A 17,096-nucleotide genomic window follows, 5' to 3' on the forward strand; every position below is an offset into this window, starting at 1 on the left:
CCTTAGTTAAGGCAGACCTATAGCCCAGTGAGTGTACCTGGTTTACCCTTAGTTAAGACAGACCTATAGCCCAGTGAGTGTACCTGGTTTACCCTTAACCAAGTTAGAGTACCTGCTTACCCTTAGTTAAGACAGACCTATAGCCCAGTGAGTGTACCTGGTTTAACCTTAGTTAAGGCAGACCTATAGCCCAGTGAGTGTACCTGGTTTAACCTTAGTTAAGGCAGACCTATAGCCCAATGAGTGTACCTGGTTTACCCTTAGTTAAGGCAGACCTATAGCCCAGTGAGTGTACCTGGTTTACCCTTAGTTAAGGCAGACCTATAGCCCAGTGAGTGTACCTGGTTTACCCTTAGTTAAGGCAGACCTATAGCCCAGTGAGTGTACCTGGTTTAACCTTAGTTAAGGCAGACCTATAGCCCAGTGAGTGTACCTGGTTTAACCTTAGTTAAGGCAGACCTATAGCCCAGTGAGTGTACCTGGTTTACCCTTAGTTAAGGCAGACCTATAGCCCAGTGAGTGTACCTGGTTTACCCTTAGTTAAGGCAGACCTATAGCCCAGTGAGTGTACCTGGTTTACCCTTAGTTAAGGCAGACCTATAGCCCAGTGAGTGTACCTGGTTTACCCTTAGTTAAGGCAGACCTATAGCCCAGTGAGTGTACCTGGTTTACCCTTAGTTAAGGCAGACCTATAGCCCAGTGAGTGTACCTGGTTTGCTTTAGTTAAGCCAGGCCTGAAGCACAGTGAGCGTACCTGGTTTAGCTTTAGTTAAGCCAGGCTTGAAGCACAGTGAGTGTACCTGGTTTAGCTTTAGTTAAGCCAGGCTTGAAGCACAGTGAGTGTACCTGGTTTAGCTTTAGTTAAGGCAGACCTATAGCCCAGTGAGCGTACCTGGTTTAGCTTTAGTTAAGCCAGGCCTGAAGCACAGTGAGCGTACCTGGTTTAGCTTTAGTTAAGCCAGGCCTGAAGCACAGTGAGCGTACCTGGTTTAGCTTTAGTTAAGCCAGGCCTGAAGCACAGTGAGCGTACCTGGTTTATCTTTAGTTAAGCCAGGCCTGAAGCACAGTGAGTACCTGGTTTAGCTTTAGTTAAGCCAGGCCTGAAGCACAGTGAGTACCTGGTTAAACCTTGCAGTGCATTTCCACATAACACGATGGGGGCGATGAAACAACGGGGGCCCATTCATTTTCAATGGAGGGAAGTGAAGTGGTCGGGGGGAGGGTTGGTGGATGCGAGCATGAATACGGCGGGAACAAAGTTGGCGAAAGCTGAAATGTATGCAAATACTTTGCGATATACCAACGCTATTGACCAATTGAAGTTCACTCAAGCTTCCACCCCCTACTGGATTGGCTGCTTGCTAGCTAGCACCCACATGAGGACAAAGCAAGCATGGCTATCCGAATTATCGTGTTATGTGGAAATGCACTGTTAGTTAACCCAGACCTGAAACACAGTGAGTACCTGGTTTAGCCTTAGTCCCTGAGTCAGGTTCAGAGGTCACTGATGATGACGAGTCCGTTCTAGCTTTACCTGCTGCTGCTGCTATGGTGACAGACAGATAGAGATGACACAATGAGATGGAAAACATGCACACACACCTGCACAAACACACCTGCATAAACACACACACTCAGGTGCACAATACAATGAGATGAGACCACAGCACACAATAACAGAGACAGACAGATCTATTTCTGTCCGTTCAGAGAACCATGAACTTCCAACGAATAGTATCCTTACAGAAAAGACCAGCTAACTTTCTGAGCAACACAGAGTGGGGAAACCACATTAGTGGCATTTACTGCACTGCAATACCACACCGCAAAACCAGCATGGTAGTAATCACTGCACCCAGCACTGCAAACCCACTGGAGCTCTGTTACTCACAGCTAGGTGCTGCTGTGTCCCCTGAATCAGTGTGGAGGGGCTGGGAGACACTGGGGCTGGGGGGAGGACCCTGCTCAGGCCTACCTGTCTCAATATCAACTGGCACAGTGGAGAGGGGAGGAGAAGTTATGTATGTCTGGCTAGTCATGGGAGGGAGGAGGGGCTTGCGTCTGATTTCCCAGCCTCAGGCATGAGTAAAAAAAGGGGGGTGAAACAAGGGAGGGGGAGGGAGTAGGGAAGAGAATGAGGGGTAAAGGTTAAAGGTTAAGTAGAATGTTACAACAGGGGACAGATAGGAGAGAGATGAGGGGAGACAGAAAACAGAGGACAGAACACAAAGGATAAACAAATGGTAGAGGAGAGAGGTTGAGAGAGGTATAGGGGAGTAGAGGTATAGGGGAGTAGAGGTATAGAGGAGTAGAGGTATAGGGGAGTAGAGGTATAGGGGAGTAGAGGTATAGGGGAGTAGAGGTATAGGGGAGTAGAGGTATAGAGGAGTACAGGTAGAGAGGAGTAGAGGTATAGAGGTGTAGAGGTAGAGGAGGAGAGGTAGAGAGAAGGAGGTAGAGAGAAAGAGAGGTAGAGAGGGGTAGAGATAGAGAGGTAGAGAGAGAAAGAGGTAGAGAGAGAAAGCAAGGTAGAGAGAAGAGAAAGAGAGAGGTAGAGAGGAGGAGAGGTAGAGAGAAAGAGAGAGAGAGGAGGAGAGGTAGAGAGAAAGAGAGGGAGCGAGAGGTAGAAAGGGGTAGAGATAGAGAGAAAGAGAGGTAGAGAGAGAAAGAGAGGTAGAGAGGAGGAGAGAGGTAGAGAGGAGAGAGGTAGAGAGGAGAGAGAAAGAGAGGAGGATAGAGGTAGAGGAGGAGAGAGGTAGAGAGGAGGTAGAGAGGTAGAGAGGAGGTAGAGAGGTAGAGAGGAGGTAGAGAGAGGAGAGAGGTAGAGAGGAGGAGAGAGGTAGAGAGGTAGAGAGGAGGAGAGATGTAGAGAGGAGGAGAGAGGAGGTAGAGAGGAGGAGAGAGGTAGAGAGGAGGAGAGAGGTAGAAAGGAGGAGAGAGGTAGAGAGGAGGAGAGAGGTAGAGGAGGAGAGAGGTAGAGGAGGAGAGAGGTAGAGAGGTCAGGGGTTACAAGCAGAGGGGTCTACTAAGTTACCTGGAGTGATCTCGGCGTTCCGTTTGGGTTTGATGATGATTTTAGCCCCACCTCCAAACACGGCCGCCCACATCTTGTTGCTGAGGGGGTGAGCAGCGAGGCGGAACAGTTCGTTGCCAGCGTGCATGCCCAGCCCATGGATGAGCAGGGACAGGTAAACTGCCACCACAGCCTCACACAGCAGCACGTTGAGCTTGGGCTGATCCTCGCCCTGAGCTGACTGAACCAGAGCAATCAAAGAGGACACACCTAGAGGAGAGAGGGAAATAGACAGACATTCATATAATACATTTCATGTAATTACATTTTTACAGAACACACTACTGATAGGTCAAATGAAGGCTTGAATAAATATGATGTCTTTGTACAACACAGAACAGCATTAGACTGATCTAATGATATTATTAGATAGTTATCTACTACAGAACCACAGACTGATCTAATGATATTATTAGATAGTTATCTACTACAGAACCACATTAGACTGATCTAATGATATTATTAGATAGTTATCTACTACAGAACCACAGACTGATCTAATGATATTATTAGATAGTTATCTACTACAGAACCACATTAGACTGATCTAATGATATTATTAGATAGTTATCTACTACAGAACCACAGACTGATCTAATGATATTATTAGATAGTTATCTACTACAGAACCACATTAGACTGATCTAATGATATTATTAGATAGTTATCTACTACAGAACCACAGACTGATCTAATGATATTATTAGATAGTTATCTACTACAGAACCACAGACTGATCTAATGATATTATTAGATAGTTATCTACTACAGAACCACAGACTGATCTAATGATATTATCAGATAGTTATCTATTACAGAACCACATTAGACTGATCTAATGATATTATTAGATAGTTATCTACTACAGAACCACAGACTGATCTAATGATATTATTAGATAGTTATCTACTACAGAACCACAGACTGATCTAATGATATTATTAGATAGTTATCTACTACAGAACCAGACTCGTGCTGTAATAAGATTCCCGCTACATATTAACAGTGGAGAGATGGCGTGACACATCCATCCATCCCAGCGTCTCCTCCTGTTTTATTCCCCACAGGCTACAGAGCTGCTATTACTGAGTACCATCTGTTTCTCTCTCACTGTTAGTCATCTCTGTCTCTCTGTTTCTGTCAGTCATCTCTGTCTGTCCTCTCTCTCTCTCTCTGTGTTTCTTTCTCCCTCTTTATCAGTCCTCTCTCTGTCTGTTCTCTCAATTCAATTATTTTTGTCCTCTCCCTGTCCTCCCTCCCCTTCCCTCTTTCCCTACCTCTTGACAGATTCAGCAAACATAGCAGTCATGTTGTCCATTCAGCTGTCTGCTCAGACAATAATTTGATAGACATTCATTTACTGTGACTGTCAGAGCTGTGTGTGTACCTGGCCACTGTGTGGTGGCAGAGCTGTGTGTGTACCTGGCCACTGTGTGGGGGCAGAGCTGTGTGTGTACCTGGCCACTGCGTGGGGGCAGAGCTGTGTGTGTACCTGGCCACTGTGTGGTGGCAGAGCTGTGTGTGTACCTGGCCACTGTGTGGTGGCAGAGCTGTGTGTGTACCTGGCCACTGTGTGGTGGCAGAGCTGTGTGTGTGTACCTGGCCACTGTGTGGGGGCAGAGCTGTGTGTGTACCTGGCCACTGTGTGGGGGCAGAGCTGTGTGTGTACCTGGCCACTGCGCGGGGGCAGAGCTGTGTGTGTACCTGGCCACTGTGTGGTGGCAGAGCTGTGTGTGTACCTGGCCATTGCGTGGGGGCAGAGCTGTGTGTGTGTACCTGGCCACTGTGCGGGGGCAGAGCTGTGTGTGTGTACCTGGCCACTGCGCGGGGCAGAGCTGTGTGTGTACCTGACCACTGTGTGGGGGCAGAGCTGTGTGTGTACCTGGCCACTGTGTGGGGGCAGAGGTGTGTGTGTACCTGGCCACTGCGCGGGGGCAGAGCTGTGTGTACCTGGCCACTGCGCGGGGGCAGAGGTGGGTGTGTACCTGGCCACTGCGCGGGGGCAGAGGTGGGTGTGTACCTGGCCACTGCGCGGGGGCAGAGCTGTGTGTACCTGGCCACTGCGCGGGGGCAGAGGTGTGTGTGTACCTGGCCACTGCGCGGGGGCAGAGGTGTGTGTGTACCTGGCCACTGCGCGGGGGCAGAGCTGTGTGTACCTGGCCACTGCGCGGGGGCAGAGCTGTGTGTGTACCTGGCCACTGCGCGGGGGCAGAGCTGTGTGTGTACCTGGCCACTGCGCGGGGGCAGAGCTGTGTGTGTACCTGGCCACTGCGCGGGGGCAGAGCTGTGTGTGTACCTGGCCACTGCGCGGGGGCAGAGCTGTGTGTGTACCTGGCCACTGCGCGGGGGCAGAGCTGTGTGTGTACCTGGCCACTGCGTGGGGGCAGAGCTGTGTGTGTGTACCTGGCCACTGCGCGGGGGCAGAGCTGTGTGTGTACCTGGCCACTGCGCGGGGGCAGAGCTGTGTGTGTACCTGGCCACTGCGTGGGGGCAGAGGTGTGTGTGTACCTGGCCACTGTGTGGGGGCAGAGGTGTGTGTGTACCTGGCCACTGCGCGGGGGCAGAGCTGTGTGTACCTGGCCACTGCGCGGGGGCAGAGGTGTGTGTGTACCTGGCCACTGCGCGGGGGCAGAGGTGGGTGTGTACCTGGCCACTGCGCGGGGGCAGAGGTGTGTGTGTACCTGGCCACTACGCGGGGGCAGAGGTGTGTGTGTACCTGGCCACTACGCGGGGGCAGAGGTGTGTGTGTACCTGGCCACTGCGCGGAGGCAGAGCTGTGTGTACCTGGCCACTGCGCGGGGGCAGAGCTGTGTGTACCTGGCCACTGCGCAGGGGCAGAGGTGTGTGTGTACCTGGCCACTGCGTGGGGGCAGAGGTGTGTGTGTACCTGGCCACTGTGTGGGGGCAGAGCTGTGTGTGTACCTGGCCACTGCGCGGGGGCAGAGGTGTGTGTGTACCTGGCCACTGCGCAGGGGCAGAGGTGTGTGTGTACCTGGCCACTGCGTGGGGGCAGAGGTGTGTGTGTACCTGGCCACTGTGTGGGGGCAGAGCTGTGTGTGTACCTGGCCACTGCGCGGGGGCAGAGGTGTGTGTGTACCTGGCCACTGCGCAGGGGCAGAGGTGTGTGTGTACCTGGCCACTGCGTGGGGGCAGAGGTGTGTGTGTACCTGGCCACTGCGCGGGGGCAGAGGTGGGTGTAGCATGCTCCTCGATGCTCTCGGTGCGTAACCGTCTCCTCTCACTCAGCAGCAGGCCCTGGTACACCATCCCTGTAAACTGATTGGCCTCTGTCTGGCTGCTGCAAGGTACCATGGGAAAGAGCCAAGGTCAGGATCAGACAGTCATGACAATTCATCTCAACAGGAAATGACAGTATGAACTCAAACTATAGGTCATCAAAACGTGTGTGTGTGTGTGTGTGTACCTGTAGCTATGGCTGTCACACAGGGCTTGATAGATGCAGGCAGACAGAGAGGCAGCCAGGGTGTGCAGGAGATTCACCTGGAGAGATGAGAGACAAACTACACTCATCTCATCTCATGGAGGAACAAACCATTTCTAGATGAATAGCCAGCATGAGACTATGACAGAAAGGTCTGCTGTGTGGGGATTTATCTTTGAATGAAGACTCCTTGTGACAATCATTTCTGTTGGCAGTTTAGTAGTGTGTTTTAAACCCCCAGGCTGTCGTACTAACATACCCATACATACCCTGTCGTACTAACAGACCCATACATACCCTGTCGTACTAACAGACCCATACATACCCTGTCGTACTAACAGACCCATACATACCCTGTCGTACTAACAGACCCATACATACCCTGTCGTACTAACAGACCCATACATACCCTGTCGTACTAACAGACCCATACATACCCTGTCGTACTAACAGACCCATACATACCCTGTCGTACTAACAGACCCATACATACCCTGTCGTACTAACAGACCCATACATACCCTGTCGTACTAACAGACCCATACATACCCTGTCGTACTAACAGACCCATACATACCCTGTCGTACTAACAGACCCATACATACCCTGTCGTACTAACAGACCCATACATACCCTGTCGTACTAACAGACCCATTCATACCCTGTCGTACTAACAGACCCATTCATACCCTGTCGTACTAACAGACCCATTCATACCCTGTCGTACTAACAGACCCATACATACCCTGTCGTACTAACAGACCCATACATACCCTGTCGTACTAACAGACCCATTCATACCCTGTCGTACTAACAGACCTATTCATACCCTGTCGTACTAACAGACCCATTCATACCCTGTTGTACTAACAGACCCATACATACCCTGTCATCCATGAGGTCAGGGTGTGGAGGCAGCTCCATCTGTGTGATGGTGTGAAGGATGTCATGGATGTGGTTGCTAAGGTGGAGGACAGGGTTGGAGATCACTGTCTTGGTGGTGGCGATACTGGCTGAGAGGAGGGGGAGGGTGGTGGGGAGGGGCAGGGGGGACTGAAGCTGTTTCACTGTAGTCTCCTGGAGGAGGGGAGGAGAGGGGAGGATAAGAGAAAGTAGAGACAAGGGGAAGAGAAGAGCAAGAATATATCAGAGAGGTGATACGGGGAGGGAGGGAGAGAGAGAGAGAGAGAGTGAGAGAGTGAGTGAGTGAGTGAGAGAGTGTGTCTGACCTGTGTGTGTGTTTCTTCAGCACCTACCTGTTGGCTCTCTTGCAGCAGGAAGATGAGCTCCATGCGTACCGAGGTGACCCCCCCTCCCTTGGCTCCGTGCAGGCTGCAGTAGGACAGGAAGACTCGGAGCAGAGCCTGGTTCTTCCTCAGCCACGCCTTCCTCCTCTCAGCATGAAGCTGCTTGGCTGCGAGACGCCTACGCCCCAGCTGGTGGCGCTCATACGCCCCCGCCTCCGTACCCCCGCCACCCCCCAGGGACTCCTCAAACACGTCCTCTACTCCTCCTCCATCCTCCCATCTCTCCAGCTCCTGGCTCTCCTCCTTCCCCGTCACCTGAAGAAGAGAAGAGGACAGAGGGTTTGATCTTGAAGCTGTTCTGGTACTGTAGCAGTAACAGTTACAGGAAATACTGTTTAATTCAACTCTATCCAGTTCTGGTACAGTATGTCTGATGAGACGTGGTGGTTAGGATCTAGTAGGTGACATGGTTGGGGTCAATTACATTTCAATACAGTCAATTCAGGAAGTAAACTGACATTTTGGGAAAAATAGCAGAAATGTGCAACCCTCTGAGTGTCCTTTAAAGGGAACTGTGTACCTTGTAGTGGCAGATGGTGTGTGTGTGTGTACCTTGTAGTGGCAGATGGTGTGTGTGTGTACCTTGTAGTGGCAGATGGTGTGTATGTGTACCTTGTAGTGGCAGATGGTGTGTGTGTGTACCTTGTAGTGGCAGATGGTGTGTATGTGTACCTTGTAGTGGCAGATGGTGTGTGTGTGTACCTTGTAGTGGCAGCTGGTGTGTGTGTGTACCTTGTAGTGGCAGATGGTGTGTGTGTGTACCTTGTAGTGGCAGATGGTGTGTGTGTGTACCTTGTAGTGGCAGATGGTGTGTGTGTGTACCTTGTAGTGGCAGATGGTGTGTGTGTGTGTACCTTGTAGTGGCAGATGGTGTGTGTGTGTACCTTGTAGTGGCAGATGGTGTGTGTGTGTACCTTGTAGTGGCAGATGGTGTGTGTGCGTGTACCTTGTAGTGGCAGATGGTGTGTGTGCGTGTACCTTGTAGTGGCAGATGGTGTGTGTGCGTGTACCTTGTAGTGGCAGATGGTGTGTGTGTGTGTGTACCTTGTAGTGGCAGATGGTGTGTGTGTGTGTACCTTGTAGTGGCAGATGGTGTGTGTGTGTGCACCTTGTAGTGGCAGATGGTGTGTGTGTACCTTGTAGTGGCAGATGGTGTGTGTGTGTGTACCTTGTAGTGGCAGATGGTGTGTGTGTGTGTGTACCTTGTAGTTGCAGATGGTGTGTGTACCTTGTAGTGGCAGATGCTGTGTGTGCCTTGTAGTGGCAGATGGTGTGTGTGTGTACCTTGTAGTGGCAGATGGTGTGTGTGTGTGTGTACCTTGTAGTGGCAGATGGTGTGTGTGTGTGTACCTTGTAGTTGCAGATGGTGTGTGTGTGTGTACCTTGTAGTTGCAGATGGTGTGTGTGTACTTTGTAGTGGCAGATGGTGTGTGTGTGTACCTTGTAGTTGCAGATGGTGTGTGTGTGTGTGTGTACCTTGTAGTTGCAGATGGTGTGTGTGTACCTTGTAGTGGCAGATGGTGTGTGTGTGTGTACCTTGTAGTTGCAGATGGTGTGTGTGTGTGTACCTTGTAGTTGCAGATGGTGTGTGTGTACTTTGTAGTGGCAGATGGTGTGTGTGTGTGTACCTTGTAGTTGCAGATGCGGTGCATGGCCCCTATCTCCTTCTCTAACCAGCTGTAGAGCTGAAAGCGCAGCTTCCCTCCGTCCACCTCATAGCCCGTAGCTAACGTCCTGAGCTCTGTCATCAGTATCTTCAGACAGGCTCTGAACTTCAGCTGCTCTGCGATCACGTCCACCTCAGACTCACCCTGAGAGCAGAGATGGTTCTGGAAATATGTAGCACTTAACTGTCATAATAACTCTATATTAACAGTGTCAAACCTACATAATATTCTTACAGAAAAAAACATTTTTAATTAGACTGATACATTAGATATTTTCAATAAACAAGAAAATTCTTTATCGAGTTAAAAAAATGAAATGATCTTTTTGGATGATACGTTAACAGACAAGGAACTCCCAACACTACTTTTTCCACTATCACAGAGCTTATGTATCAACTCGGTTTTCTTTTAAAGTAATCTCAACAGTCAATTATATTGACTAGTGGTTATACTGACTAGTGGTTATATTGATGATACCTGAGAGTCCTCTCTCTGCAGCCCAGGTGGTCTCACCCCCCCAGACCCCTCGTCAGCTTTGGTCTCCACATCAGTCTTCTTCATTGTCAGACCCCCATCAGTATCATCTTCATCGTTCTTATCATCACCCCAGTCCAGCTGGAGTCCATCGTCCTCCACTTTGACCAGAGGCTGGCTCCAGTCCAGTGTGGCTGAGCTCTCCTCTGTACCCCAGGCAGGATTGGCCTTAACTGGGGCAGGAGAGGCCCAGTCCAGGGCCCCCTGGTTCCCATTCTCCAGGGGCAGGCTAGAGCTGACGTTGGCCATGGAAGAGCCTTTACTTAGGGGGGACGAGGAGACTGTCTTCTTGGTCACCTTGGGGATCTTAGAGAGCACCTCCAGGGCAAGCACTGGACAGCCCACCTTTATTACAAAACAGAATAACTATATTAGTAACATTAGTAAGTAGCCTTCCACGAGCCGAAACCGCTCATATGGCAGAAGCCTCCTGTTTCTGTATGGTGAGGCAGCTTGATGTACTGTAAAACCCCCTGGACAGGACACTAGTCTATCTCCTGTTTCTGTAGGGTGAGGCAGCTTGATGTACTGTAAAACCCCCTGGACAGGACACTAGTCTATCTCCTGTTTCTGTAGGGTGAGGCAGCTTGATGTACTGTAAAACCCCCTGGACAGGACACTAGTCTATCTCCTGTTTCTGTAGGGTGAGGCAGCTTGATGTACTGTAAAACCCCCTGGACAGGACACTAGTCTATCTCCTGTTTCTGTAGGGTGAGGCAGCTTGATGTACTGTAAAACCCCCTGGACAGGACACTAGTCTATCTCCTGTTTCTGTAGGGTGAGGCAGCTTGATGTACTGTAAAAACCCCTGGACAGGACACTAGTCTATCTCCTGTTTCTGTAGGGTGAGGCAGCTTGATGTACTGTAAAACCCCCTGGACAGGACACTAGTCTATCTCCTGTTTCTGTAGGGTGAGGCAGCTTGATGTACTGTAAAACCCCCTAGACAGGACACTAGTCTATAGCAGGGCCTTACCCCCAATATATATCTTTATTAGTAACATTACTTTTAGATGAATTACCTTATCCTTTATTTAAAAAAGGTGAGAAAAATGATACTGATCTTAAAATACTGATAGTATACAATGACTATAGTTTTTAATGCCGTGCCACATTACACCTTATAATAAGTGCTATACTACAGCCGTGGCCAAAGGTTTAGAGAATGACACAAATATTAACTTTCCCAAAGTTTGCTGCTTCAGTGTCTTCAGATATTTTAGTCAGTTACTATGGAATAATGAAGTACAATTAAGAGCATTTCATAAGTGTCAAAGGCTTTTATTGACAATTACATGAAGTTGATGCAAAGAGTCAATATTTGCAGTGTTGGCCCTTCTTTTTCAAGACCTCTGCAATCCGCCCTGGCATGCTGTCAATTAACTTCTGGGCCACATCCTGACTGATGGCTGCCCATTCTTCCATAATCAATGCTTGGAGTTTGTCAGAATTTGTGGGGTTTTGTTTGTCCACCCACCACTTGAGGATTGACCACAAGTTCTCAATGGGATTAAGGTCTGGGGAGTTTCCTGGCCATGGACACAAAATATCTATGTTTTATTCCCCGAGACACTTAGTTATCACTTTTGCCTTATGGCAAGGTGCTCCATCATGCTGGAAAAGGCATTGTTCATCACCAAACTGTTCCTGGATGGTTGGGAGAAGTTGCTCTCGGAGGATGTGTTGGTACCATTCTTTATTCATGGCTGTGTTCTTCGGCAAAATTGTGAGTGAGCCCACTCCCTCAGCTGAGAAGCAACCTCACACATGAATGGTCTCAGGAAGCTTTACTGTTGGCATGGCACAGGACTGATGGTAGCGCTCATCTTGTCTTCTCCGGATTAGCTTTTTTCTGGATTCCCCAAACAATCGGAAAGGGGATTCATCAGAGAAAATGACTTTACCCCAGTCCTCAGCAGTCCAATCCCTGTACCTTTTGCAGAATATCAGTGTGTCCCTGATGTTTTTCCTGGACAGAAGTGGCTTCTTTGCTGCCCTTCTTGACACCAGGCCGTCCTCCAAAGTCTTTGCCTCACTGTGCATGCAGATTCTCACACCTGCCTGCTGCCATTCCTGAGTAAGCTCTGTACTGGTGGTGCCCCGATCCCACAGCTGAATCAACTTTAGGAGAAGGTCCTGTCGCTTGCTGGACTTTCTTGGGCGCCCTGAAGCCTTCTTCACAACAATTGAACCGCTCTCCTTGCAATTCTTGATGATCTGATAAATGGTTGATTTAGGTGCAATCTTACTGGCAGCAATATCCTTGCCTGTGAAGCCCTTCTTGTGTAAAGCAATGATGGCACGTGTTTCCTTGCAGATAACCATGGTTGACAGAGGAAGAACAATAATTCCTAGCACCACCCTCCTTTTGAAGCTTCCAGTCTGTTATTCAAACTCAAATCTGCATGACAGAGTGATCTCCATCCTTGTCCTCGTCAACACTCACACCTGTGTTAACGAGAGAATCACTGACATGTCAGCTGGTCCTTTTGTGGCAGGGCTGAAATGTAGTGGAAATGTTTTTGTAGGATTCAGTTCATTTGCATGGCAAAGAGGGACCTTGCAATTAATTGCAATTCATCTGATCATTCTTCATAACATTCTGGAGTATATGCAAATTAACATCATACAAACTGAGGCAGCAGACTTTGTGAAAATTAATATTTGTGTCATTTTCAAAACTTTTAGCCACGACTGTACAGGTATAATACAATATCGTTAAGTTGTCAAATTTGTGTTATCTTCGATGCTTCTAAATGCATTGTATCCATGTGTGGTTGAATTGTGTTATTAAATGATTGATTAAAAACAAATCAAAGACCTTGAAGTGTGCGTTGGCCGTGGTGAAGAAGAGTTTGCGTTCGATGAGGTTGATCTCGTCGACGCTGCTCTTCTCCGAGGTGAGGCCTAGTGATGATGTCACAGCACCCTCAGGGGACGCGTAGTGGCGGCGGATGATCAGGGGGTGTGTCCTCAGGTAGTTATAGAAACTAAATACCACTGGGTTACACGACTTCACCATCACATCTGGGTGGGGGGTTAGAGAGGGAAAAAGGGAGAGAGGAGGGGAGGGAGGGGGAGAGAGGAGGGGAGAGGAGGGGGAGAGAAGGGGAGGGGAGGGATAGGGAGAGAGGGGAGGGGAGGGATAGGGAGAGAAGGGGGAGGGGAGGGATAGGGAGAAAGTAAGAGGTCGATAGAGGTCAATGCAAATCAATCCAGTTAGAATATAGCATCAGCACTCAGCTGAAACATCCCTGTCATCTCTGAGGGTGTGATCTACCACCATGCTTGCTCACCTGGGTTCTCATCATCCTCTTTGGGGATGCACTCTAGCAGTGTGTCCAGGGCCTTGGTGTAGTCCTTCATGATCCAGAAGGCTATGCTGCGTAGGAATGGGTCCGGGTGTAATTTGGTGCAGTGGTACCCTGACCCGTCCCTCTGGCAGCCCAAAACCTTCTCATACAGGATGGCTTGGCAGGTGGAACTGCTCTCATAGTCAGCCTCGTACAGCCTGGCTACTACCATGGCCAACTGGATATCTTCCATCTTCTCCAAGCACACCTAGAGAAGAGGGACAGTTACAGGAGAAGAAAGAGGACAGTACAGTTAGAGGAGAGGACAGTGCAGTTAGAGTAGAGGACAGTGCAGTTAGAGTAGAGGACAGTACAGTTAGAGTAGAGGTCAGTACAGTTAGAGTAGAGGACAGTGCAGTTAGAGTAGAGGTCAGTACAGTTAGAGTAGAGGTCAGTACAGTTAGAGTAGAGGACAGTACAGTTAGAGGAGAGGACAGTGCAGTTAGAGTAGAGGACAGTACAGTTAGAGTAGAGGTCAGTACAGTTAGAGTAGAGGTCAGTACAGTTAGAGTAGAGGACAGTACAGTTAGAGTAGAGGACAGTACAGTTAGAGTAGAGGACAGTACAGTTAGAGTAGAGGACAGTGCAGTTAGAGTAGAGGACAGTGCAGTTAGAGTAGAGGACAGTACAGTTAGAGTAGAGGACAGTACAGTTAGAGTAGAGGACAGTACAGTTAGAGTAGAGGACAGTACAGTTAGAGTAGAGGTCAGTACAGTTAGAGTAGAGGACAGTACAGTTAGAGGAGAGGACAGTGCAGTTAGAGTAGAGGACAGTACAGTTAGAGTAGAGGACAGTACAGTTAGAGTAGAGGACAGTACAGTTAGAGTAGAGGACAGTACAGTTAGAGTAGAGGACAGTACAGTTAGAGTAGAGGACAGTGCAGTTAGAGTAGAGGACAGTGCAGTTAGAGTAGAGGACAGTACAGTTAGAGTAGAGGACAGTACAGTTAGAGTAGAGGACAGTACAGTTAGAGTAGAGGACAGTACAGTTAGAGTAGAGGTCAGTACAGTTAGAGTAGAGGACAGTACAGTTAGAGGAGAGGACAGTGCAGTTAGAGTAGAGGACAGTACAGTTAGAGTAGAGGACAGTACAGTTAGAGTAGAGGACAGTGCAGTTAGAGTAGAGGACAGTGCAGTTAGAGTAGAGGACAGTACAGTTAGAGTAGAGGACAGTACAGTTAGAGTAGAGGACAGTACAGTTAGAGTAGAGGACAGTACAGTTAGAGTAGAGGACAGTACAGTTAGAGTAGAGGACAGTACAGTTAGAGTAGAGGACAGTACAGTTAGAGTAGAGGACAGTACAGTTAGAGTAGAGGACAGTACAGTTAGAGTAGAGGACAGTGCAGTTAGAGTAGAGGACAGTACAGTTAGAGTAGAGGACAGTACAGTTAGAGTAGAGGACAGTACAGTTAGAGTAGAGGACAGTACAGTTAGAGTAGAGGACAGTACAGTTAGAGTAGAGGACAGTGCAGTTAGAGTAGAGGACAGTGCAGTTAGAGTAGAGGACAGTACAGTTAGAGTAGAGGACAGTACAGTTAGAGTAGAGGACAGTACAGTTAGAGTAGAGGTCAGTGCAGTTAGAGTAGAGGACAGTACAGTTAGAGTAGAGGACAGTACAGTTAGAGTAGAGGACAGTACAGTTAGAGTAGAGGACAGTACAGTTAGAGTAGAGGACAGTACAGTTAGAGTAGAGGACAGTACAGTTAGAGTAGAGGACAGTACAGTTAGAGTAGAGGACAGTACAGTTAGAGTAGAGGTCAGTGCAGTTAGAGTAGAGGACAGTACAGTTAGAGTAGAGGACAGTACAGTTAGAGTAGAGGACAGTACAGTTAGAGTAGAGGACAGTACAGTTAGAGTAGAGGTCAGTACAGTTAGAGTAGAGGTCAGTACAGTTAGAGTAGAGGACAGTACAGTTAGAGTAGAGGACAGTACAGTTAGAGTAGAGGACAGTACAGTTAGAGTAGAGGACAGTGCAGTTAGAGTAGAGGACAGTACAGTTAGAGTAGAGGACAGTACAGTTAGAGTAGAGGACAGTACAGTTAGAGTAGAGGACAGTACAGTTAGAGTAGAGGACAGTACAGTTAGAGTAGAGGTCAGTACAGTTAGAGTAGAGGACAGTGCAGTTAGAGTAGAGGACAGTGCAGTTAGAGTAGAGGTCAGTACAGTTAGAGTAGAGGACAGTTAGAGTAGAGGACAGTACAGTTAGAGTAGAGGACAGTACAGTTAGAGTAGAGGTCAGTACAGTTAGAGTAGAGGACAGTTAGAGTAGAGGACAGTGCAGTTAGAGTAGAGGACAGTGCAGTTAGAGTAGAGGACAGTGCAGTTAGAGTAGAGGACAGTACAGTTAGAGTAGAGGACAGTACAGTTAGAGTAGAGGACAGTACAGTTAGAGTAGAGGACAGTGCAGTTAGAGTAGAGGTCAGTACAGTTAGAGTAGAGGACAGTTAAAGTTGGCCTGTGTTCCATAAGGAATATACATTGCCTTGCAAAAGTATTCACCCCCCTTTTTTTACTAAGCAAGTCAGTTAAGAACAAATTCTTATTTTCAATGACGGCCTAGGAACAGTGGGTTAACTGCCTGTTCAGGGGCAGAATGACAGATTTGTACCTTGTCAGCTCGGGGATTTGAACTTGCAACCTTTTGGTTACTAGTCCAACGCTCTAACCACCTTGACATTTTTCCTATTTTGTTGCATTACAAAATGGATTTAATTGGATTTCATGTAATGGACATACACAAAATACTCCAAATTTGTGAAGTGAAATGAAAAAAAATGAGCTGTTTCAAAAATGTATTAAAAATTAAAAACGGAAAAGTGGTGCGTGCATATGGATTCACCCCCTTTGCGATGAAGCCCCTAAATAAGATCTTGTGCAACCAATTACCTTCAGAAGTCACATAATTAGTTAAATAAAGTCCACCTGTGTGCAATCTAAGTGTCACATGATCTGTCACATGATCTCAGTATATATTTTTACACACCTGTTCAGAAAGGCCCCAGAGTCTGCAATACAACTAAGCAAGGGGCACCACCAAGCAAGCAACACTATGAAGACCTAGGAGCTCTCCAAACAGGTCAGTGACAAAGTTGTGGAGAAGTACAGATCGGGGTTGGGTTAAAAAAAATTATCAGAAACTTTGAGCATCCCCCAGAACATCATTAAATAATTTAAAGAAAATGGCACCACAACAAACCTGCCAAGAGAGGGCCGCCCACCAAAACTCACAGACCAGGCAAGGAGGGCATTAATCAGAGAGGCAACAAAGAAACAAAAGATAACCCTGAAGGAGCTGCAAAGCTCCACTGCAGAGATTGGAGTATCTGTCCATTAGACCACTAAGCTGTACACGCCACAGAGCTGGGCTTTATGGAAGAGTGGCCAGGCCAGAAAAAAGCCCATGCTTAAAAAAATAATAAGCAAACATGTTTGGTGTTCGCCAAAACGCATGTGGGAGACTCCCCAAACATATGGAAGAAGAAGGTACTCTGGTCAGATAAAACTAAAATTGAGCTTTTTGGCTATCAAGGAAAATGTTATGTCTGGCACAAACCCAACACCTCATCATCCCAAGAACACCATCCCCACAGTGAAGCATGGTGGTGGCAGCATCATGCTGTTGGGATGGTCTTCATAGGCAGGGACTGGGAAACTGGTCAGAATTGAAGGAATGCTGGATGGCGCTAAATACATAGAAATTCTTGAGGTAAACCTGTTTCAG

At 48.2% G+C, this 17,096-nt stretch overlaps 1 protein-coding gene across 6 annotated transcripts in view; it reads right to left on the reverse strand.

The window, feature by feature from the left end:
• Nucleotides 1-17,096, reverse strand: part of LOC110515873 (dmX-like protein 2) — a 108,032-nt gene that overhangs the window by 41,768 nt on the left and 49,168 nt on the right. For 3 of the 6 annotated variants that reach the window (XM_090222733.1, XM_090222730.1, XM_090222732.1), the window contains exons 31-40: nucleotides 13,320-13,584; nucleotides 12,845-13,050; nucleotides 9,967-10,368; nucleotides 9,451-9,633; nucleotides 7,772-8,077; nucleotides 7,401-7,592; nucleotides 6,498-6,574; nucleotides 6,241-6,371; nucleotides 3,035-3,283; nucleotides 1,466-1,546 (exon numbers count right to left, since the gene is read on the reverse strand). In XM_090222733.1, coding sequence (XP_090078859.1) covers nucleotides 1,466-1,546; nucleotides 3,035-3,283; nucleotides 6,241-6,371; nucleotides 6,498-6,574; nucleotides 7,401-7,592; nucleotides 7,772-8,077; nucleotides 9,451-9,633; nucleotides 9,967-10,368; nucleotides 12,845-13,050; nucleotides 13,320-13,584 — 2,092 coding nt within the window. Of the gene's footprint in view, nucleotides 1-1,465; nucleotides 1,547-3,034; nucleotides 3,284-6,240; nucleotides 6,372-6,497; nucleotides 6,575-7,400; nucleotides 7,593-7,771; nucleotides 8,078-9,450; nucleotides 9,652-9,966; nucleotides 10,369-12,844; nucleotides 13,051-13,319; nucleotides 13,585-17,096 lie in introns of all 6 variants that reach the window. The other 3 variants (XM_090222731.1, XM_090222729.1, XM_090222734.1) reach the window with 3 other exon arrangements.

The sequence above is a fragment of the Oncorhynchus mykiss genome, chromosome 26, assembly GCF_057628025.1.
Source record: "Oncorhynchus mykiss isolate SJ-2025 chromosome 26, ASM5762802v1, whole genome shotgun sequence".
Lineage (NCBI taxonomy): Eukaryota > Metazoa > Chordata > Actinopteri > Salmoniformes > Salmonidae > Oncorhynchus > Oncorhynchus mykiss.